The 25,518-nt window shown below is 38.3% G+C and overlaps 1 protein-coding gene across 28 annotated transcripts in view; it reads right to left on the reverse strand.

The window, feature by feature from the left end:
- The window catches only part of LOC127419600 (calcium/calmodulin-dependent protein kinase type II subunit beta-like), a 114,791-nt gene that overhangs the window by 41,115 nt on the left and 48,158 nt on the right, over positions 1-25,518 (reverse strand). For 19 of the 28 annotated variants that reach the window (XM_051661290.1, XM_051661253.1, XM_051661244.1 and 16 more), the window contains exons 7-13: positions 12,626-12,728; positions 11,884-11,967; positions 11,310-11,404; positions 9,916-10,038; positions 9,739-9,822; positions 9,605-9,647; positions 6,688-6,783 (exon numbers count right to left, since the gene is read on the reverse strand). In XM_051661290.1, the coding sequence (XP_051517250.1) occupies positions 6,688-6,783; positions 9,605-9,647; positions 9,739-9,822; positions 9,916-10,038; positions 11,310-11,404; positions 11,884-11,967; positions 12,626-12,728 (628 nt within the window). The remainder of the gene's footprint in view (positions 1-6,687; positions 6,784-9,604; positions 9,648-9,738; positions 9,823-9,915; positions 10,039-11,309; positions 11,405-11,883; positions 11,968-12,625; positions 12,729-25,518) is intronic. The other 9 variants (XM_051661334.1, XM_051661307.1, XM_051661344.1 and 6 more) reach the window with 1 other exon arrangement.

The following is a 25,518-nucleotide window of genomic DNA, read 5'->3' on the forward strand; positions in this document are numbered from 1 at the left end:
AGTCCCAAACATTCTACCTAAGATTCTTTCCTTTTGTATTCCACTTAAGTAATAAGGGTTTGAAACAACATGATGGTGATAGAATTTAAATTTTTGGGTCGAACTATCCCTTTAACTGTATCAAAACAGAGATACAGAAAACACTCTAATAAGAACAAGACATTAGAGAAGAAACGTACATTACATAATCTAATATATATTATATATTATATCAAGTTCATTATTTAATCATATGCTCTATATGAAGAAAGTCAGATATCATGATTTTGGTAAGATCCAAAAAATTGGTCTGTTACGTAGTGTAACTGCCTATACCGCAGTATTCTGGTTGCTCAGGCTGGGGGTAGTAGAAAGACAACAGAGAGAGGCAGCACTACATAAATATTTGATTGCAGGCATGTGGAGGCAGCATCAAATATGAAGCACAGCCTTCAAATTGAGCCACAGCAAAGGCCCAAGATAGAAGCTCAACCCTTCTAACCCACTCATGATGCATTTTACTGGAAGAAAAATAAAAAGTTAAAAGGAACAGTAACGTAACAACCCGAATCTTGTTCTCCCCTTTAGAGAAGGTAAAGGGCAAAACAATGTCTTCAGCATCTCCAGCAGAACAGCTATTCGGCTACCTTAAGATATTCTAAATATCACTAGATACTAAAATTCAACACATTTTGTTTCAGTTGTTTGAAACTAAAATCTTCTATCACAGTAAATGACCACTGTAAACTAAACTTCTATTCTAATCTACTCTACCCTACTCTATTCACTAATATTCCTCAAACCTCATACTAAATGTGCTCTGACACAGTAAAAATGAAATCAAAATTGACCCTATTTACTTCTTGAACGTTTCAGGTCTAATTATTCCAATGACAAAAATTTTTTTTAACATTATTTGTATGTTAAATAAACATTAATAAAATGTTTGTTTTTACTCAGCCTCAGAAACAACATACTTGTCGGCTGACGTCACCATGCCTGCTTATTTTCCAACTATCTGGCTCCATTCTAGTATGTAACACCCATTTTTCATGATCAAATCCATTCCTGATTAGGGTAAATTTTTCTTGTTATATATCCTGTTTGACTTGGAAGTATGTCAGAATACAGAAGTAAAATGAGTCACGAAAACCGCTAAATGTTTTAAAGTTTAAAGTTTTAAATATTTAACCAGATTTTTCAAGAGGGAATTATGTTGGATTTAATTGCTTTAGCATACTAATTTAGAAAATGCAGAAATGCTAATATACATTTTCAAATTTATATTAGCTTATATATATATATATATATATATATATATATATATATATATATATATATATATATATATACACATACACACAGTTGTGCTCAAAAGTTTGCATACCCTTGAAGAATTGGTAATTTATGTACCATTTTTAAAGAAAACATGAGTGAGCAGGCAAAACACATTTCTTTTATTTCTTATGAGATTCATATTCAACTATAGGTTATAACAGAATGGCACAATCATAAAACAAAACATGGCAATAAAGAAAAAAATGAAATGACCCCTGTTCAAAAGTCTGCATACCCTTAGTTCTTAATACTGTGTATTGCCCCCTTTAGCATCAATGACAGCGTGCAGTCTTTTGTAATAGTTGTCTATGAGGCCCCAAATTCTTGCAAGTGGTATAGCTGCCCATTCGTCTTGGCAAAATGCCTCCAGGTCATTCAAAGTCTTTGTTCGTCTTGCATGAACCGCACGTTTGAGATCTCCCTAGAGTGGCTCGATGATATTAAGGTCAGGAGACTGTGATGGCCACTCCAGAACCTTCACCTTTTTCTGCTGTAACCAACTGAGGGTCAACTTGGCCCTGTGCTTAGGGTCAATGTCATGCTGGAAAGTCCAAGTACGTCCCAAGCACAGCTTTCGTGCAGAAGAATGCAAATTGTCTGCCAGTATTTTCTGATAACATGCTGCATCCATCTTGCCATCAATTTTCACAAGATTCCCCATGCCTTTAGAGCTCAAACAACCCCAAAACATCAGTGAGCCACCACCATGCTTCACAGTGGGGATGGTATTATTTCCACTATAGGCCATGTTGACCCCTCTCCAAACATAGCACTTATGGTTGTGACCATAAAGCTCTATTTTGGTCTCGTCACTCCAAATTACAGTGTGCCAGAAGCTGTGTCAAGGTCTTTTTTGTGGCATTGGCGCAGTAAAGGCTTCTTTCTGGCAACTCGACCATGCAGCTCATTTTTGTTCAAGTATTGTCGTATTGTGTTCCTTGAAACAACCACACCATCTTTTAGGTTACCTGTGGGTTTTTCTTTGTATCCCGAACAATTCTTCTGGCAGTTGTGGCTGAAATCTTTCTTGGTCTACCTGACCTTGGCCTGGTATCAAGAGATCCCCGAATTTTCCACTTCTTAAGTGATTGAACAGTACTGACTGGCATTTTCAAGGCTTTGGATATCTTTTTATATCATTTTCCACCTTTATAAAGTTCCATTACCTTGTTACGCAGGTCTTTTGACAGTTATTTTCTGCTCCCCATGGCTCAGTATCTAGCCTGCTCAGTGCATCCACGTGAGAGCTAACAAACTGATTGACTATTTTTACACAGGCACTAATTGCAATTTAAAAAGCCACAGGTGTGGGAAATTAACCTTTAATTGTCATTTAAACCTGTGTGTGTCACCTTGTGTGTCTGTAACAAGGCCAAACATTCAAGGGTATGTAAACTTTTGATCAGGGCCATTTGGGTGATTTCTGTTATCATTATGATTTAAAAAGGAGCCAAACAACTATGTGCTAATAAATGGCTTCATATGATCACTATCCTTAAAAGACATTTTTTTTGCATGATCAGTAATATTTTCAAAATCAATGCCAAAATTTCACAATTTCTGCCAGGGTATGCAAACTTTTTAGCACAACTGTATATATATATATATATATATATATATATATATATATACTATATCTATCTATATCTATATCTATATCTATATCTATATCTATATATATCTCTGCTCTGGAGGATAATCACAGGAGGGGCAAAGAAAATTATTACAAATCCAAAGTTGATGAAATTGTGACTGTAATGTATAATTACAGTTATGTGTGGCTAGATTTATTGTGATATATTGCACTGAGAAGGGAGTATTCCAGGCTAAACTACTCCTCAACATTACAAATGTATTGAAGCAGTTAGTTTTTGGCCCACAATTAAGTACTGTGGCATAAAAAGATACTCTGCTATTCACGTGTCTTCTACATACTGTGGATCCAGTATATCTTAATTTCTTCATACCTTTTTGATTATGAAAATTTTTGATGTGAGAAAAAAAAATATACATACGGTATATACTGTATATATTGCATGTGAAAATGCACTGCTCTGGTTTGTGTAAAAAATTTGCTCACACAATTTTAATAAATAATAGAAAATAAAAAATATAACTATAATTAATAAAAATATCTTAAATAAATATAGAGAGAGCACATAAGCCTATAGTGCATTCAGAAAGTATTCAGACCCCTTTATTTTTTCCACATTTTGCTATGTTGCAGCCTTATGCTAAAATGCTTTAAATTATTTTTTTCCACATCAATCTACACTCCATACACCATAATGACAAAGCAAAAACAAGATTTTTGATAACTTCAAAAATAACTTAAGAAAAAACAGAAATATCACATTGGCATACTGTAAGTATTCAGACCCTTTGCTATGACACTTGAAATTTAGCTTAGGTGCATCCCATTTCTCTGGATCATCTATGAGATGTTTCTACACTTTGATTGGAGTCTACCTGTGGCAAATTCAATTGATTGGACATGATTTGGAAAGGCACACACCTCTCTATATAAGGTCTCACAGCTGAAAATGCATATCAGAGCAAAAACCAAGCCATGAGGTCAAAGGAACAGCCTGCAGAGTTCAGAGACAGGATTGTGTCGAGGCACAGATCTGGGGAAGGCTTCAAAACATTTCAGCTGCATTGAAGGTTCCCAAGAGCACGGTGGCCTCCATAATTCTTACATGGACGAAGTTTGGAACAACCAGGACTCTTCCTAGAGCTGGCCAACCAGCCAAACTGAGCAATCAGACGAGAAGGGCCATGGTAAGCGAGGTGACCAAGAACCTGATGGTCACTGTAGCTGAGCTCCAGAGATCATGTATGGAGACAGGAGAAACTTGCAGAAGGACAACCATCACTGCAACACTCCACCAATCTGGACTTTATGGCAGAGTGGCCAGACGGAAGCCTCTTCTCAGTGCAAGACACATAAAAACACCTAAAGGACTCTCAGACTGTGAGAAACAAGATTCTCTGGTCTGATGAAATGAAGATTGAACTGTTTGGCCTCAATTCCAAGCGTTATGTCAGGAGGAAACCAGGCACTGCTCATCACCTCCGCAATGGTGGTGGTAGCATTATGATGTGGGGGTCTTTTTCAGTGGCAGGGACTGGGGGACTGGTTAGTGTTGAAGGAAAGCTGAACGCAGCAAAATACAGAGATATTCTTAATGAAAACCTGGTCAGAGCGCTCAGGACCTCAGACTGGGCCGAAGGTTCACCTTCCAACAGGATAATGACCCTAAGCACACAGCAAAGACAACACAAGAATGGCTTAAGGACAACTTTGTGAATGTCCTTGAGTGGCCCAGCCAGAGCCCGGACTTGAACCCAATCAAACATCTCTGGAGAGACCTGAAAATGGCTGTCCCCATCCAACCTGACAGAGCTTGAGAGGATCGGCAGAAAAGAATGGCAGAAAATCCCCAAATCCAGGAGTGCAAAGCTTGTTGCATCATACCCAAAAAGACTTGAGGCTGTAATCGCTGCCAAAGGTGCTTCAACTAAGTACTGAGTTAAGAGTCTTAACACTTATGTCAATCTGTTATTTCAGTTTTTTATTTTTAATAAATCTGAAAAGTTGTCAAAAATCTAGTTTTTGCTTTGACATTATGGGGTATGGAGTGTAGATTGATGTGAACATTTTTTTTTATTTAAAGCATTTTTGCATAAGGCTGCAACATAACAAAATGTGAAAAAAAAATAAAAATAAAAATGAAGGAGTCTGAATACTTTCTGAATGCACTGTATATCCATAAAAATATTTTTAGATGCTGGTTAAAAAGGGCTAAAGCATGAAATTAAAAAAGTTTTAAGACCATTACTGCAAAAAACTTGTGATGCAATAAATACAGTTTTCATGAAGCTTTGACCATGCACAGGTGCACCAGATCCGTACAGCCCATCACACCCCCAAGTTAGTGAACATGCATTAGTCCAACCTCCCATGCAGCATTCAGCACAACATCAGGCAGACTGTTCCACCCAAAAAAACAGGTGTGAATTCAACTTCACAGACCGTATATAAAAATATAAAGACAGAGTAAAGGAAGGAAGAAAGGATACAGAGGAATAAACTGGCTTATAGGTGTCAGATAAAAATGGCTCAGAAAAGTGATGATGATGAGGAGGATAAAAATAAACCAGACTTAAGTCAATGGAAGTGATTTACAGAACATATAAAAGTAGGAATGATGGAGAAAACGAGAGAGAGAGAGAGAGCACAAGGGAGAGAAAGAGGGAAAAATTTAATGTATCATGCACATGCCTTGGTGTGACCACTCAGTGAAAAAAATAAAAGCTGAATGAAATTAAGACAATGATGATGACAGACAGCTGATAGGACCAGTGAGCTGCCCAATGTGAAATCAGACAAAATAAGGCAAATAATGGCACTGAAGTGTGGAGGATGCGGGGATGGGGAGAAACAGCAGGAAAGACAGAAAGAGGGTGAGTCATCATGCATGCTTTTAGCCCCATGCAGAGACAGTCATGGACAAGTGAGTGACAAGCGGCAAAAATCTGAAAATGGAAAGAAAAAAATGTAAAGGAAAAGGGAACAACTGGAAAGAAAAATTAATGAGGAAAGGAAAAGGGAAATGAAAAGAATAGAAAATGAAAAATACTGTGAATAGGAAGAGATATGATGGAAGGGGTTAAAGAGTTAAAAAAAGAAGAGGAAAAGGGTAGGAAAGGGAAAGGAAGAGGATAGAAAAAGGAAACAAAATGAAAGGATGGGGAAAAGAGAAAGGGAAAGAAAGGAAAAAAATGGAAAAGAAAAGGATTGGAAAAGGAAAGGGAAAGTACTGTAAATATGAAGGGAGAGGAAGAAAGGGATAAAAGAGAACTTAAAGAAGAGGAAAAGGATAGGGAAGGGAAAGGAAAAAGATAGGAAAGGGAAAGGAAATGACAAAGTAAAGTGAAAGGAAAGGAAAAGGATAGAAAAATGAAACAAAATGAAAGGATGAGGAAAAGAGAAAGGGAAACAAAGGAAAAGAAAATAGAAAATAAAAGGACTGGAAAAAGAAAGTACTGTGAATAGGAAGGGAGAGGAAGAAAGGGATAAAATAATACATAAAGAAGAGGAAAAGATATGGAGGGAAAGGAAAAAGATAGGAAGGGGAAGGATAGGAAAAGGAAAAAGGAAAAAAGGAAAGGAAAAGGAAAGAAAAGGGAAAAGAAAATAAAAAAGGAAAGGGAAAGAACAAAGAAAATTGAAAAAAAGGAAAGGGAAAAAGAAAAGAATTGGAAAAGGAAAGGGAGGTACTGCGAATAAGAAGGGAAAGGAAAGAAGATATATAAGAGTACAGAAAGAAGGGGGCAGAGGAACTGGGCCCCGTAGAAAGGTGCTACCTTGTTCCACCAGCCCTGCTGTGGTGCCTGCAGCCGCGGCTAGTGCAGCCGCAGCCGCAGTGACCGAGGCGGGAGCCGTGGTCTGTCTGCTACCCACTAACACACACATAAAGGTGTGTGTATGTCCATACACAGAGACACATTCATACCCACCCATACACAATCACAAACACAATAAGAAGAAGGAAAGAGAGAGGGAAGAGGAAAGGGGGCAGAGTGAAAGAAAACCATTCATTAGTCTACAGGAGAAGAAACTGTAAGTCATAAGAACAGGTCAAACCAATTTTGTTTTTCTTTAAAAGACAGGTGGCTCAGAACACCTGGATCCCCACTCAAACGAGAGCCATATTTTCATTACAGGCAACATAAAACAAAGATAAGACTTTTTGTTTCTGACCCAGAGAGATTTATCCCTCCAAACATTAAAAAAATACAGCAGCACACACATTTATTAACGTTTTCTTAATTAACAATGTCCTCTGTTCGACCATCATCTAAAGTAGTTACAAGCAGAGCTCTGACATCACAGATGAGATCACAAAGTGCTATAAAAACTAATACAAATTTTCCATTAGGGATACAGTCAATTTAGGACTCCATGAAATCAAAATTTTATTTGTGGCTTACTTTTCGTCAATAGTCGCGTTCACACATACAGCCTTTTCCAGAAAATTACCTACAATTTCCAGTTTAAAGGTCATGTTTGAACACGACACTTTTGAAAATACTGGTAAATTTTGCTTTGGCAATTTTCCTTAATGTGAATATGTATCATCACCTTTAAATTTCCTTATTGATGGTATGTTTGAACAGCACAATTGGTACATTAACCAGTAAAGGTAACCCAGCGATTTTCCTGTAATTTACCTGGTTACATGTGTGAATAGGGCTTTTGACTATTAGCTTTGAAACAATCTATTTGCTAGTGTCTTCCTAAAAGTCGACAAAGACTTTTAGCAGGTATACGCATTTAAAAAAAATTCCAGGATAAAAGGACCAAAAATATTGATGACTCATCTTGCACTACACAGATTTTTGTCCAATCATATGCTCTCTAGAACGAGAATGTCCCTCCTCCTATCACCACCTGCAACCGACTAGAAAGTACTGTAGTAAATCATGGTTCATGGCTATGACATTATAAAAGCCTATTGGCTATTTAAATAAAAAGGGACAAGCCCTTCAACATAGGGGCCAAACTTACTGTTTCTATATATCTTTGCCACACAATAATTAAAGTCAATGTCAACTTTTATTAAAAGCAAAAGATGTAGAACCACAGGTGTTGCTAGATCCATTTAGGGTTGCACGCAAATCTGTGATTGCCTAGAGCTCTACGTTGCAGCGTGAGACTGTTTTGGTGACTTTCTTGGATATAAAGACTGACTATAGCACGAGCCAATAGCTTTCGAGTGCGTGCTGTGAGCATAAAGCACTATTAGTTTGACTGACTGAATGAATACGCCTTTTCAATTAATCAGCGAGGATCAGGATCTATTGACCGACTAAGAGTAGGAAGTATGACGTTTGTTTACATGGTAATCTTGTTCAACAAGGAGAGAAAGTGGCTGGATGAATAATAAGTAAATGTGACTGATGACATTACAATTACATTAAGATGTAATTAAATCACTTATAATTATTTTTTGGCTAATATTGCTATTTTTTGTATAGCTTGATAGTCATGTACAGCAGTTCACAAAATTATAGCTATACTTTGTTGTCATTTGTGGGGTAAATGCTTAAGATGCTTAAGAATCTGTGCTTTATCAATGGTTTAATGACTCACTCAAAACACACGAAAGACGTTCATTTGTTGCCACCTACTAGGTATGGTGTGATTTATAAAAACTGCACTGAACGAATCAGTGAACGAATCTGAATTACAGACAGAGAAACACCAGCTAGAGTTAATTCACTCCATTAAATAAATGTGCCATTTATTGTTGTAAAAGGTTTTTTGTGGTGTTTGATATAACTTTAAACTAAAGAAGTTGTTAAATGATTGATTCTTGTTCCATAATTTTTGTTAATAAATGGAGTACAAAAGGAATGATTGGGACAGATGAAACATACTGCCAATAAATATACAATAATATATGGTTTGTCTGCATTCTTTAAGGGATTTTGGTTATTTTATAACTTTATAAATGTTTATTATAGAAAATGACAATATTCTGAGTGAATATTAGCTGGCTAGCTTGAATGATGTAAAAACACAGTTTAAAAAAACATCTATGCAAAAGAGTGGAATACATTAAATGCACCCATCTTAAAGTGTCTTTGGGGGCTGAGCCCCCCGTAACACTGAAATCCGAAATCCTATAATCGCCCCTATAATCAAACAGTGTTTCTTTGGCAGTAACATACAACAAACCACATCAAGACATGAAGAGTGGGGATCCAAAGATACACAAATTACTTCTTGGAGACAGTGCAACCCATTATAACACTCAAACGCAACAGAGAACAGACCAATCAGGATACACACACAGCCGTCATCTCAACTCCCAATCATATAGTTAAAAGGCTAAAGGAGTAGTTCATCCAAAAATTTAAAATCTGTCATTACTGAATTTTCGAAGAATATCCTGGCCATGCTCTTCCATATAATGAAAGCGAATGGGGACTGAGGCTGCCAAGCTCCAAAATGACAAAAAAGCACCACAAAAGTGTTCTAGAAGTGGTCCATGTATATTGTGCACTACATTCTCAATGTTTTGAATGTGTTTTAAAGCCATACGATAGTATAGTAAGAGTGGCCAGTATATTCTTAAAAATTCACCTTTTGTTTTCAATAGAAGAAAGGTCATGCAGGTTTGGAACAACATGAGGATGAGTAAATATAGACAGAATTTTTATTTTTGTGTAAACTATCCCTTTTAATATCCAGCTTCACCGGGCCCTAGCAACTTACCAGAGAAATTCCGTGACACAAGCATAGTGGTGAGAATAGCCCCCTATGAGGAGAGAAAGGAACTTTAACTGAGTACTGGCTGCTGGGTTAGTGCTCTGTGTATAACTAGGAGTGAGTGTGTCTTTGTATCTCACCTTGAGTTTCCTCCGGGCGTTGAACTTCTTCAGGCATTCCACAGTCTCTTGTCTGTGCATCATGGAAGCCACAGTAGAGCGTTGCTATGGAAACAAACAAGGAAAGATGTTCACTATATCTAAAGCTAGTTTGCTTTTGTTTTTGTGCAAGCATTCTGTATGTTGGAGGATACTTACACAGACCCATGGGTGCTTGAGAGCTTCCTGTGCAGTAATTCTCTTGGCAGGGTTGATGGTCAGCATTTGATTGATGAGGTTTTTCGCTTCAGGAGTAACTGTGTCCCATTCTGGAGAAGGAAACTGCCAAAAACAAAAACAAAAGTGTGGAGAACAATGCCAAAACTGATTTGGCAGTCTGCCTGTAGGGAAAACAGTTTCCTTTGGAGGTTTATTTAAACCAGTGGTTCTCATTTGGTTTTGCGACCCAAGCCAGTACCAAAATTGTTTATTGTACAAAAGTAAACATTTAAATGTATGAAAAGAAAAATGGGCAATTTTGGTTTCTAAGCGTCTCTTGAATTTCGAAGGTTTCTTGCTTTCGGCCACAACCATTACACATTATGGTCATCACAAACTACATTTATACTCACTACAAGTGAACTTGTATTTAATGTAGACTGGTTAATACTGTATCTTGTTCAAGGTCTGAGTATGAGGGCATATCATGCAAACTGTCCATGTTGGCATCTGTCTCAAAATATGAATCGGTCCCAAAATATGTTTGATTGGATGCATGGCCGTTAACGTCAACTCAACAAAAAAAGATTTGGGAAGCGTTTTCTTCTTCCTTTTCAAAGTTGATAAGCCTATTTGCTTTTTATTATTTGTATTTAGCACTGTATTTCGCTGCTGTCTGCAACCCTATCAGAAAAGACCTGCAAAACATTTTTAAAAGCCAAATGCATCAACAAAACTGCTCTATATCAATTAAACCACATCCCCCTTCTAAAAACATTTTTGAACCACATTTGAGGATACTGGTGGTACTTGATATAACCAATTCAATAAAAAATTGCTAACTCATAATTTGGTTGCATTTACCAAATAAATCACAAATAACAGTGGTTGCAAAGAGATTACTGTACATATGTGCAATTACCAAACACAAAGTTCAATATGACTAGGTCAGCAACATAACTCTTAAGAAAAGTAGTCTAGTCGAGACAAACCAGTAACAGCAGCAGAGAGGCAGGCCAAAAGTTAAGCATATGATTACAAACATTTCTCAAACACCTTACATTGCTTCCGTTTCTCTCAAGGAAGACATCAAAATGTCACATGAATGCACCTCAGAAGCCAAAAATATTCAGGAGAAAGACAGGAAAGAGAACAGATTAGAGTAGAAAAAAGTAACTAAGGAGTGCACTCTGTTCCTGCAGTGCACTAAGAAAATTCTTGAAGTACATACTTCAGTACTTTCAATTCAATTCAAGTAAATTCAGAGGAAAACTTAATCAGAACTGTAAAAGATTGTGACAGAAGGGGAAGAAGAATGGATGCAAGGACAAACGAGGAATACGATGATGAGAAAAAAATAGAGAGGAAGAAAATTGCAAGAATGGAAAACTTACATCATAAGCTCCAGCTTTAATCTGCTGATAGAGTTTATGCTGATCCTCATCCCAGAATGGTGGGTATCCAACCAGAAGAATGTATAGAATAACACCTTGATGGAGACGAAGGAAAGAAAAGCTGTTACTTTTGTGACTGTAAATTTGTAAGCTTCCTGTTGGTTGTAAATATATTTTATTCAGTACTGAAAAGTATCATAAAACAAATGAATTAAAAATTAAATCTATTAAGCACGATTCCACAAATTTTTTGTGTAGGTCTATACATTAAATGTTTTGAAGTATTGACTTGTTAGCTTAGCAACATGATAACATAAAACTTGATTGGAATCCATCGTTAGCCATGAACTGTCAAATCGACACTACTGTGTGCCTCGTGTGCAAGTCATTGTGTGACTGTTTCAGTTAGGATGCTGCCCTGGAAGGTAGCTGCCTACGTAGACAGCAGCCAGCGAGGCAGATGACTAAAATTTAGAAGTCAGCTATAGTTGCACATGCAACTAAACCTCAATGGAGGCCTCATACAATCGGTTTGTGTCTTCTAATCAATGTCACTGTGTTCGAGTTTACTTACCACAGGCCCAGATGTCCACCGGTTTACCATATGCCTCCTTCCTCAGCACCTCGGGGGACAGGTAACCTGGTGTCCCAGCAAATCCTGTAAAACACACACAAACAGATCTGGCCACTCTTTCACACAATCTGGCCACTTTTAATAAAAACTATACCTGTCCGAATTAATGTCTTAACGCATGCAATTAATTGTTGAAAAAAGTTGAAAAAGCGTTAATTTTTCTTAAAGGCGAACAACGCATAAACCAGCATAAACACTTGTTGGAAGTAAGAAAAGTTTGTGATATGTCTGCCCGGAGTCATTAAATTGACGCACACTTCACAATGCACACACACAACAGCGCTTCTTTGTCAGTGATAAAATGAAGAAAGTGCATTTCTATCTTTATACTATGGAAGGCTTTGCTTGGAAAATGTTAATAAAGCATTATATTGTTACATTTTTGTTTTCTTTCCTAAGATGGTAAAAAATACATTTTGACAGGAAAATAAATATATATAGTGTCAAATTTCAGCACTTTAAAAATGTGTGATTAATCATTATTAACTTAAATAAATAAACATGATTAATTGCGATTAAAATGACTGACAGAACTAATAAAAATTCAAGAATTGCACACAACAAATGCAAAAACGAAGATGTAATTAGATGTACACACAAGTTAAAACTATTTATGGTGAATTGTGCTTATTGTGTGTGTCTTAATATCTGATTACAAGTGTATGTTGCAACGGTTACATACCAAACCATGCCTGCTGCTCTCCCTGCACCTCAATGGCCAGTCCAAAGTCGGCCAGTTTCACAGCAGCGTTCTTGCACTTACTGGCCAACAGTAGATTCTCTGGCTGAGGGGAGAATGAAGACAACATTTCTCCTGCCTTAACACACAACTGTACTAGTGCCTCCAACACACACAAACACTCACAGTACTAGGCACACTATACATGCTGACACATGTAGGGAAATTTGGTAGTATAAATGTACACAGTATGGATTAAAGTGCCCGCGTACCATCACCAATAATATGTAGGAAATTGTATAATGGAATTAGCCGTGTTCGACCAACATTATAAGGATAAATGACAAATAATCAGATTAGAAATCTGAATAAAAATTCTCCACCATTTTAAATTTAATACAACGTCACATGTGTGAGTCGTAGAGCAGAGAGGGAGAAAAGCTTCCTCTGAACTTTGCGTTCCGAGCTTTCCTGGACTCTACATGATGCGAAGACAGAAGTGCGCTGGAGAAGGCTAAGAGCCATGAGGGCAAGAGCACGAAGGATGAAGAGAGCTGAAGAACCAGCAGAAGAAGAGAGAGGGTTTTTCCGAGGCGGGGAGGCTTTGTACTGTTGCGGTTGGCTGCACCCTAAAGATGTCTTGAGCCAATCAGAAGTGTCTTTTCCGATACCATGTGATCATCTCTGTCCCTCCTTTGAAGGTGATTGATGAGTCTTTGTCTGTGAAGACTCCCGTTTCCCGCTAAAAATGTACATGTCTTAATCATACATTTTACATATCTCTGATACAACTGAATATATTAAAAACTAATTAACAAACTTTCCTGAAATGCAGAAAGAATCTCAACGATAGTAAACATGATGTGCTTGTCATAAATGGTTATTCTGTGAATAACTTTTTGTCGTGATTGCCTCTAGATGATACAGGCCAATTTTAGTGCAAATCGGACAAACAGTCTAGGAGGAGTTAGAAAAAGTAGGTTTTCAAAACATTTAAAAATGGCGGACAGGAAGTTTGCTCGATCATGACATAACTGGTATCATTGTTCTCGGCATGAACCACAGAATCTATCAAGACCAGTCTCATGAAAGTAGGCAAAAGGAGTCAATAGCTATTAGCATTTTTAGAAAAAGCATTATAATTTTTGACCACAAGGTGGCGCTGTCCCGAAACTTTTGGAGTCCCTTCAGAGCATGGTGCCAAAGACACATACTGAATTTCGTAACAATACGCCAAGTCGTTCATAAAATACAGCATTTTATGACTAAATTCAAAATGGCCGACACAGGAATTTTTCATATCGTTGGACTCGCTATACCCCACTGAATATAATGAGACCAATTTGATGATTTTATGACAAACTGTTCAGAAGTTATAAGCAAAAATTTGCTTTTTTCATATCTCGTGACCACTAAGTGGCACTGTTCCAAAACTGAATTCGTTGAAGCGCCATTCGAAAACGGTATGGTTTATCAAAATTCTGTGAATAAATTTTTGTCATGAGTGCCTCTAGATGATGCAGGCCAATTTTCGTGCAAATCGGACAAACGGCCTAGAACGAGTTTGAAAAAGTCGGTTTTTCAGAAAATTCAAAATGGCAGAACATTTTTCATGACGAAAAATGACGTCATAGGGTGCAGTCGAATCATCTTGAGCCAAGGAATCAGAGGAAAAAATAATTTTGTTTCTTGGACTCACAGTTCAAAAGTTATTAACATAAACGTGAGTGCAAATTTGGGCAGTTGGTGGCGCTAGAGGGTTTGAGGTAGAGACGCCAAATTTGCTATGGTAACAAATCAAACTGTCCTCTATCTGTGTGCCAAATTTCATAACTTTCCCGCAAGCGGTTCTATGGGCTGTCATAGAATCAAGAACGGAAGAAGAAGAATAAGAAAACTAACAAAAACAATAAGGGTCTTTCGCCCCTTTGGGGCTTGACCCCTAATAGTAAGAGGGTGCGGTATATGCATTGTTAAAACCCAAGAAAAGTTAGTTTTGCGAGTGTGTCAAAGTTCCTGGATATATGATGAGATATCCTGATGTGTGAAGTTATTAGTAGAGCATTAGTTTTCTGTCCTGCTAAGAAGTTCAACAGTTCAGAACCAGTGAGTCTGTTCAAGCTCTGTGTCTTGAACAATGTAATTGTCATGTGAGGTTTTATGCTGACCATCACCTCTGCCCATTAGGGTATGGTCCACAGAACTCTCTTTGTTCTCAAAACGGTCAACATTAGGCCAAGGTTATTTTAGATAGTTTTCATATTTGCTATATATTTCAGTTTAGTTTTAGTTAGTTTCATTCATTATTTTTTTAGTTTTAGTTAAGTTTTTATTTTGTAAACACATTTCTATTTCATTTTTATATATTTTAGTTTCAGTTTTAGTTTTAGTAATTATAGTTTTGAGAGTTAACAGAACACTTCCAGAGTGTAGACCAAAGCAAGACATTTGAATTTAAGCTTGGCAAACATTACACTTTAAGCAAAACTAAACAGTTGAATATTTGCACAGTTTACTTAGATGCAGCATACTTGTGCCTAATAAGAATAACAATGGTTTGAGATGCAACAAAGTCACAAAGAACCAAACAAAAGCAAATCAAAGGTGTAAAAGTTAAATGTATGAAAAGTTCAAATGAACTCAAATTCATGTTAAACATGAAATCTTGTTAAATTGTAGAGACTCACTGTACTGACAGGGGGTGCTCCGACACTTTGTTTATATATATTTACATTTACTGCATATGATATGATATGTGTCTCGTATAATATTGAAATCCTTGGTCGTCTGTTAAATATACATTCCCTCCAGGATTTTGCGATCGCTAGAATTCTAGCAAATTCAACCAATCTCCACATTATTTGCGGTAGCTTGCCATTTTTTATAATTTCTACAAATTTTCTGCAAAAAATGTAAATCTGAGGGAATCTCATCACTTTCCTTCATGTTTGACAGTGGCAAAACAAATGCTTGAAAAGCCTGAAGCAGTCCCAACATATCCAAATGCACAGCTGCTGTTGTATCATCTCCATAGTAACAGTGTAAGCGTCTCCCTCGTCTCCTTCACATTTTGTGTTCACTATCAAAATCCTTGTCTAAATTTTGGCGGGATCGCAGACAGCACACATACATCACAGCTTGTGTTTAATCTTCACCCTGAGTGCTGTGAATGAGAATGGTTTATAATGGTTTATACTTAGAATCTCTAACATTCACTTAAAATCCCCATTAGGTGTGTAGAAAAATGTGATTAGAATTTGAATTGCTTAATACAGTAGGCAACGAATCTAAAAATGGCAATTTATGCTGAACACTTTGCTGATGTTTTTTTACTGTTCACTTACATGCATGTATGCAACATACATTTTCATATATGTAAAATTCTTTTGAAACACTTGTGGAATTTAAATTTGTGCATAAATTCTCAAATATATGAAATCTAATTGTATTTGTATGGCCATAAATCAGACAATGTAATAATTGCAACAGGTCTAATTATTGAATCCTCATTTATGTTTTTAGTTAGCAGATATATTGCCTAATAATGTCTATTTTAACCTTATGTTTTCTTGCATTGTCTGAGGCAGAAATTTTTCATAAAAAATAATTAAGGGTCTTCCAATATCCACAGGATTCACCTAAATGTATGTTTTGTGTGTGTGTGTGTGTGTGTGTGTTATTCTTTTTTCTTTTTTTGGCCTGCTAACAGCATATGAAGTTATTGTGCATTGAAATATTTACATGTAATTGCACTTACAATGTAAATAACACAATCACAGAGGTGTATAATGATGATTTGTGAGTTTTCACTGCAAAACAACCCACAAAAAATGCCGCAAACTGCATCGCAAAATTTGAGAAATGTCGCAGCAAATTCAGTCATTTTAGGCCGCAAAATCCAGGAAAAAGTGCAGCGAAATCCTGGTGGGACAGAATATAGTATGTTATCCATTAAACCAGGAAGCCAGAGGCCACTGTAGTGCAGAAATTATCCAAATACCAACATGAAGAAAAAAGTGTGCACATATTTCATATTCTAGATATATTATGCATTGCTTTCTGCTTCATTCTATGAATGGAATCCACATGAAATCAGTAAAATAAGCTGTTATAACAACTCGATGATGATTGAAAGCATATTTGCATTAGATTATGTGTAATTACAGTATTTGTAACGTTTAAATGCGCTAATGCTAACGCTAGCACCTTTGCCATAGTATTGCACCTGTTACCCCTGTATGCGAGCCTTCGCCACAGTAGGACCTGAAAATATTTATTGAAAATTGTGAAATGTCTTTATACTCGTTTTTTAAATAAAGACTTCCAACCAGCCATAATTCGTGTATGAGTTGTCTTCATATGTCTTTCAGTACCAGCTAATCTCGTGTGCATTACATGCTACAACGCCACCTGCAGGTGTTCACCTAAACAGCCCAATAGTGAAGATCTCAAACACACACAGGTCAGATTTTTCCGCCATGTGATGAGAACTCGTTGATTACGAAAATGATAATTTATTTTTGATCATTTACATTTTATTACAGTTCATTTTTTAATAACTGCTGTTAGTTTCATTTAGTTTTAGTTTTTCCATTTATTGAAAAATATTTTATTTCAGTTTACGAAAATGTTAATCAATAGTTTTCATTTCAGTTTTAGTTAATGAAAATAACCTTGCATTAGGCAGATACAGGTTTTAGCTAGACTCCTTGGCAGTCTTTAAATGTATGACTTTGAGGAATGTCCGGAGTGACTGCTGGCCTGTGTGTCTTAGGGTACGTTTACACGACAACGATGTACTAAAAACTGAAAAGTTTTCCTTTGTGTTTTTGAAAAGTTTTACAAACAGATGACAACGTTTTCAAAACTATCCCCGTTCACACGGATCCGCGAAAACGACTAAAAACGCTGTATTATACATGCCAGGCCAGTAGTTGGCGATGTCACTTTGTAAAGAAACTACGCGCCTGCGCAAATAAGCATTCTTCCACAGAGCGGTGAATACAAACAATGAAGATGGCGATCGCTGGTCGCAGTAGTGATGCAGTAAATCTACACTTTGCTGGAGAAGAGTCAAAAAACTAAAAATCTTGAGCAGCACAAACACAGTCCTGTAGTCCGCCATTCAAAAATACAATGTCTCGCACGTTGTTTTGAAGTGCTCACGCGCATGCCTATAGACTGAACACATAATACACGTGCGCATGACGTCATCATTTTCACAAATTCGCGTTTTTGTATGTTTACACGGAGACGATAACGGCATCATTTTTAAAAACTTGCACTTTGAAACCCATTTTCAAAAGTGTGTTTTCAGGCCCCAAAACACTGTTGTCATCTGAAAACGAACAGCCAAAATGTACAAAAAGTTTTCCATTTTTAGTTGAAAACGTTGTCGTGTAAACGGCCCCTTAGTTTTAATAACTTGGAAGTAAATATACCTGTAGATCCTGAATTTAAGTCATTCAGCGTGGAAATTAATAATTCTTCTACACATAAGATCCTACATATCCATATAATGGTGTTGGAATGCGGGCAAATATCTAAATGAGTTGTTTGTCTTTTAATACACACAGTCATTCGTTTCTTTGAATCCAAAACCAGAACAGAGAAACTAGTCTAAAGTGTTGCGTCTGTGACATACTGTATGTATTGTGTGCCAGCTTGTTGTCGTGACAACGAGAAAGCTAGAGCTCGTATTTACCTCCTTGTTATGAGTGAAAGGCTTAACGTCGCCTTCAGCACTCATGAAAAGAGCACAGGAATAAAATGTAACTCTCTGATGAAACAAACCCAGACACAATTTATGGAATAAAGTTCCAGATAAAGTGAAAACTCCACAAAAGGAGCTTAAAATTTCCCCCTGCCAGGACGAAGAAATCTCCTCGCAGTGCGGTAAAGGTAAAGAGATGAGCGATGTTCCTCTAACTCTTCCTAAATTGCCTTATTTTATAGCAAGATTGATGACATTGCGATGTTCCAGTGCATTCAACTAGTCTATCTTAACTGTCTGTGGTAATCATTGGAGTAGTAATGTTCGCGTTTTTGTGCCTGCTCGCTGAGCGAATTTGAAAATAACTCGTGTTACAATGTGCATCATTGTCTGAGTGTAATTTTGAACTGGAGAGTACATTTTTTATCACGCTAGAGATTAGCAGTAAATCTGTGTACCTTCAATGGATAGACCCTGCTGTGTAACCAGAAACTGACACGAAAATCCACTCTGATCAAACTGTGTTGTTGTTTAAACAGCCGCAGTTAACCTGCCACTTAAATATAGATTAATCTAGCTCCGAACGAGTTGAAAGTATAAGCGCCGCTCCGTAAAACAAGTGCGTGAGTTGTCTGTAACTTGCATTGCTTAAGAATTACTCTTTAAAAAGAACTAGAGTGATTAATACCACGCGGCAAACAGCTTTTATTTGTGCATTAAGATTCGCCTTGAATGCATTGAAATTGCAAACGCCACGTTGAGTTACAATGAGCTGAACATGACGGCTGTAATTTGTGCATTGTCAAACGCGCTGACGTTCATGTGATTCGCTGAAACTGTGGTTTCATGATGACGAGAGTTCACGGGAAGTCCTAGGAGACTGTTCCGGGGCAACTCACCACGCATGCGCAACCTGCCAACGCCATATTGTCAACAAAGTACAGCATAGCTAAGCTAATAAGTTAGCGGTCTTGCATTGAAAGCTTATAATAAGCCATAGCATCAAAAGCTAGCAGTTAGCATCCCGTGGCTTGTTACAATTAATTACAGCTTGATTATTACCACTTTTATCAATTTCTTATCAAAGCTTAACTAATTTAGATAATAATAAGTCTGAAGCAGTGTCAGTTTATAGTTTATAAACTTACAACTGCCTCTCATTCTTATTATCACCAACCACCCATTAGTTTCCATCTTATTTTAATTACTTATTGGCTGTTTTATTTTATTTCCCTCTTGTGTGTTGGGCATTGAGGTGATCTGTCTCATGTGGAGGGCCCCCATCAGAGCAGTATCTACTCAATCTCCAGGCCCACAGTATAAGACTCTATCCACTTCCCCATTGTGGAATTTTAAATTGACAAAATCCCTCAAATAAAAGGTTCTGTAACACAATCACAATCAACAAGCACCAAGGCTCAATCAGAATCCCTGATACTACTATTAAGCATAATAACAGAACATTTGTTTGGTGGATTTTGTTCATTTAGTCTTTGTTATTTTCCATTTCATTTTAAATTATCTGTCTCCCTCTGACTTTTCTCTCCTTACTGTTTACAGTCTAGAGACCAAGCCTGTTGAACCACTGATAATTCTGGTTAAAATATTTGTCATCAATAAGAGTCATCTTGAAATGTCAAATCATTAAACCAAATTTTGCGTGTTCTCCCTAGTCCACCCTTATGCGACCTCTCTCTCTTTGTGTTTATCAACACAATCCAAATTCCGGCATCCAAACGCAACCACGTCTGGAAATAAATTGCAGAGAGAAGCGCCAGGTAACTGTCACCGCCCCCCGAGCATGCCTTTGAGGCATCTGTAGTAAGCAGTTCAAATGTACTGCGTAAAACAGGTGTATGGTGTCAATCCTGCCAGATTGAAAATAAATAAATTACACTTCACTAGTTGCTCACATTCACTGAAAACAACACTTAGCTGTCACTACCCTTCATTTATATCTCCACACACTGAAGCCAACACCTAGCTGTAACACTACATCTAGGCCCTTAACCCTGTGCAGATCTGTGTCAGCTCTCTTCCTAGTGTTCCACTACAGTGTGCCAACATGTCTCTGAAGACTGACCCCACAGTCCACTGGAAAGACTTGGAGGCGGGACTGAGTCACCGAGGTGGGAAAATCACCAGCTCCCTGTCCCACAACCTCATAGACCAGATGAAACTGAGCGACAAGAACGCTGCCCACCTTTCATAGGATGTAAACAATCTAAAGCTTCAGTCCACAAAGACCCATAAGGTGCTAACGCATGCCATGTGCCACTTAGACCCAAGATCGACGCACAGAGAGCAACAGGCTAAAACCACCCAAGAGGACTTGGAAAATAAACTCCAGCACACCGAAGCGCAACTGGAAAAAGCCAGGTTTGATTTGAAAGACAACAACTCGACCTCACCAAAGATGAGCTTGACATGGTCAGAGATTAACTGAAACACTCTTACGAGTTAAGGTGAAAGCTTCAAATGGACAGGCATCCCAGAGCAGCACCCCTGATCGACAAAGCAGTATCTTCCAACCTAAAGCTGACATATGATGAAAGAAACGAGGGCCCACAGCACAAAACCTCACTGGCCCTCTTCCAAGAACCCCTCGCTAACAACAGTGAAAGGGTGAATATTCCAACGAACCCTGAAGCAGCACCTGGAATGGATTTTAAAGACCTCGACAAGCTAGCAAGGAACATTGACAAGTGCATGCCAAATCCTGCTAAGGATCATGATATACATGCTTACCTGTGTGACATAGACTTCCACCTGAATATGAGGCCTCAGATGACTAACAGAGACACTTTCTACCTACTATGGATAACATCCTGTCTTGAGGTGCGATGTTTTCTTGACAGACATTCAAACTACACAAAGTCTGACTACCAACTTCTAAGAGAAGCCCTGATTAAAGAATTTTCAAACCCAGAGCAAGAACTGTTTACTACCCTGAAAACAAAACAGGGTTGGAAAGAGACCATACAAGCCTACTGCCATTGACTACAGCAAGCTAACTTCAAGTCCTAGAACGAACCTGAGATGGAAGAAGAAATCAACTTCAAATCCATCTTCCTCTGAAACCTGCATCCCACGGTGAGCTATCATCTAGGAGTCACAGCCTGTCCTCGCATGATGACAGCTCAACAACTGCGTGACTTGGCACATAAGGCTTATTTTAAACAAATAATTGCCTCAAGAAAGGCCCCCAAGACATCGTCAGTCTCAAGCCTCTCAAAACCAAGGGCTGGCATTAGAAGATGTGGCATCACAACAAAGCCAGGTTTATCAGCATAAAGCGGCATGAACCCCATGGCAATCAAGAATGAGACCCCCGAATCAGTGCCAGACCCAAATGTATGTCCAACCACTGGGAGATACCGTGGAACAAACCACATCCCTCAAGCCATCCAAAAGAAAGGATGACATGGGAACCCAAATGGACGTTTAAAGGCAACTGATGACGAAAGTCATTTCAACACTATGCAGACAGACACAGAACTAAGCCTGCACAAGAACAAGATAAGCCACCTGCAGAAGACTCAACAGAACTGCTGAAGCTACTCACAGCATTCTTCAAGCAGAATCCACCCAAGGCCGACCATAAAGACAATTCATACTCATCCTTTCTCAAACAATGACTGGAACACAGGTGCCAGGCACAACACTGACCGTCACTGCACCGGCTTATGGACCGAAAACTCAGCCATTAGCCTTAATCTCAAGTCATACAGAAGATCATGATGAGTCATATATAGACATCAAGAACTGTGTGAAAGACTTCCATCAACTGTGGCTTCATCAGCACCCATAGTCACCTAGAGGATCCAGATTAGCCAAGACACAAAAGCACCAATCTTCAAATGGGTCCACCGAAACCATGTCGACAGACAAGAGCTCTGAAATCCCAGAAAAGGGGGAGGTTGAAATAGTCTGACATAGTTTAAAACAGTCTCACACACAGCTAAAACAGGCGGACATAGTTCTAACTGTTCTTACAATACACCATTAACTATTTTCCTCATAGATAAAGCAGCCAACGTTAAGGTACCTGAAATCCCTAGCCACCATACACTAAGTCCATTCAAGTATACACTTACCACTCAACACTGGTTATGTGGAGGTGTTGTCTTGTTGTTTGTTTGTGTTTGTCTGCTGCTTCTGCCTATGTTCCACCGAACGTCAGCGCCCACATTTAGACCATTTCCTCTTGAAGTGGGGATATTAGGATCTTATGGGCAGAAGAATTATTTATTTCCACACGGAATGACTTCAATACAGGATCTACATGGATATTTACATCCAAGTTATTAAAACTAAGACACAGGCCAGCAGTCACTCTGGACATTCTTCAAAGTCATACATTTAAAGACTCTGCCAAGGAGTCTAGCTAAAACCTGCAGCTGCCTAATGTTGACCGTCGTGAGAACAGAGAGTTCTGTGGATGCACCAAGACCCTCACCCCTAAAGGGCAGAGGTGATGGTCAGCATACAACCTCACATGACTATCGTCATTGTTCAAGACACACTGGATCTGAACTGTTGAATTTCTTAGCAGGACAGAAAACTAATGCTCTACTCATAACTCCAAATGTACAAAATTAGCTTTTCAAGTGTATACACATATCAGGATATCTCATCTTAATTCCAGGAACTTTGACACAAAGCATATACCTGTATTATTAGCTATAACGCTATCAGAAGACTTCATTGTATTGTTCTACACTGAACAATGCACAGCCTCTTTTTGATAGTAAAATTTTGTAGCCTGATGTAACCTTTAAAATATATGTAGTGATTTGTAATCACTTATAACTGACAAATTGATGAATATAATCTTTAATCTTGTTTTATTCATGTCATTTTACTGGAATGGTAACCATTCATGACAAGCACATCATGTTTACTATCGTTTAGATTCTTTCTGCATTTCAGGAAAGTTTATGTTAATTAATTTTTGATATATTCAGTTGTATCCGAGATACATAAAATGCATGATTAAAACATGTACTTTTTGAGTGGGAAACGGGAGTCTTCACAGACAAAGACTCAATCAACTTCAGAAGGAGGGACAGGGAGATGATCACATGGTATCGGAAAAGACACTTCTTACTGGCTCAAGATACCTTTGGTGTGCAGCAAACTTCAAAAGTACAAAGCCTCCCCACCTCGGACAAACCCTCTCTTTTCTTCTGCTCTCTTCATCCTCCACGCTCTTGCCCTCATGGCTCTTAGCCTTCTCCGGTACCCTTCTGTCTTCGCACAATGTAGAGTCCAGGAAAGCTTGGAACGCAAAGTTCCGAGGAAGCTTTTCTCCGTCTCTGCTCTATGACTCACACACGTGATGGGAGTCGTGAGTCTCCCTTGAGGGAGGCCTCGCTTCAAAGCCCCGCCTCATCATTCCAATCCACAATCTTAACAGAGGTCCAAAACATTGACGGAACAAACAGAACTTTCTACAAAGAGCCAAAGGACCAAAGCAACAAAAGGAAACGCAATTTCATCTCCAACTTTCGCTTAAAGTGCTGGTCTCTCTTTAATATAATATGAGTAACCCGATTGCAAATTGAGAATTAAATATCGATGGTTCTCAAGGCATTGTCTATAGATTCCATAAAGTTCAATTTCTCTGAACAGATCATAAAGATCATCCTTCTGTTACAGCTCACTCACCAACCTGTTGTTTATGTTTGTCTATATGTATTAGTTAGTTTGATGTTTTAGATTAGCAATAAAGTCTTGTTTGTATTCAAAGTTAATTTGACTGTGGTATATTTTGATAAATAAATCTCATCACTTGCTTTTTTAAAAAGATATGCTCTGAAGCTCAAACCATATCTAAACATTTTTGTGATATTATTTTCAATAGCCATGAGAATTAAGGGTGCTCCGACCAACTGGCCGCCGATCGCTATCGGCCGATAATCGTTTTAAATAGTTTGATCGGTGGTCTCTATAAAGGCAGATCAGAAGAGCCAATCAGTTGATGTAGAACTCATGAGACAATTCTTCTACGTGCAGCTAAAATGTCTTTACTATATTCAGCGGTCTGGCAGTTCTACCAGGTGTCTGAAAAAGACAATAAATTTGCAATTTGCAACGTATGTCCCATGAGGCGGAAAGCACCAAAAACATTTCAACACCACCAACCTCATCAGAAATTTGAAGGTTAGTCACGTAAAGGAATATGAGCTGTTTTCAAAGCTAACTAGCACTAGGGCAGAGTGAGAACGGGACTGTTTAGCAGCTCAGGCTCCACTTACATCTCTGTCGGTAACAGAGACATTGCAACAACATCAACCCTACAGCAAGGACAGCAAGAAACAAAAAGAAATATCAGCCAAAATAATGGAATTCATATGCCTTGATCACCAGCCGCTGTCTATTGTGGAAGATGAAGGGTTCCGGCGTTTCATGTCCTACTTGGTTCACGCTACACTCTGCCAGGGCGTAAATATTTCACTGATGTATGCCTGCCGCAGTTATACCAAACAGTGTTTACACATGTCGACAGCCTTATGAAGGACAACATCACATCAATCAATTTCACAAGTGACATTTGGAGTTCAAGTGTATGTCCCATGTCCAAGTTGAGCCTAACTGCGCAGTTTATTAATCAAAACTTCGAAATACATAAAGTTGTTCTTCATTCTCAAGAGTTTTCAGGGTCACACACCGTGAAGGCTCTTGCTTCCGCATTCAGCGACATGTTTCGAGCATGGGGAATCCCGAAGGAAAAAGTGCACGTTATTCTAAGGGATAATGCCAAGAACATGGTGAAGGCCATGAGGGATGCGCATCTACCCAGCCTGCTGTGCATGGCTCATACACTCCAGCTCGTCGTGGCCAAAGGAGTTTTGTCACAACGCAGCATCGCTGATATAATAGCCTCTGGAAGATGGATCGGTCATTTCAAACACTCCCAGCTTACCTACTCCCAACTTCAAAGTATTCAGAAACAACTTAGCCAGCCTATCAAGAGGCTACAGCAAGATGTACCTACCAGGTGGAACAGTACTGAATATATGCTACAGAGTCTGCTGGAACAGAAACGTGCCCTGTGTGCTTATGGAGCTGACTATGACTTGCCTTCCATGTTCACTGGCAGCCAGTGGAAATTGGTGGAAAACATGATTTCTCTACTCACCCCATTTGAAGAGCTCATGCAACAGATCAGCTCATCAAC

This window comes from Myxocyprinus asiaticus, chromosome 3 (assembly GCF_019703515.2).
Source record: "Myxocyprinus asiaticus isolate MX2 ecotype Aquarium Trade chromosome 3, UBuf_Myxa_2, whole genome shotgun sequence".
NCBI lineage: Eukaryota > Metazoa > Chordata > Actinopteri > Cypriniformes > Catostomidae > Myxocyprinus > Myxocyprinus asiaticus.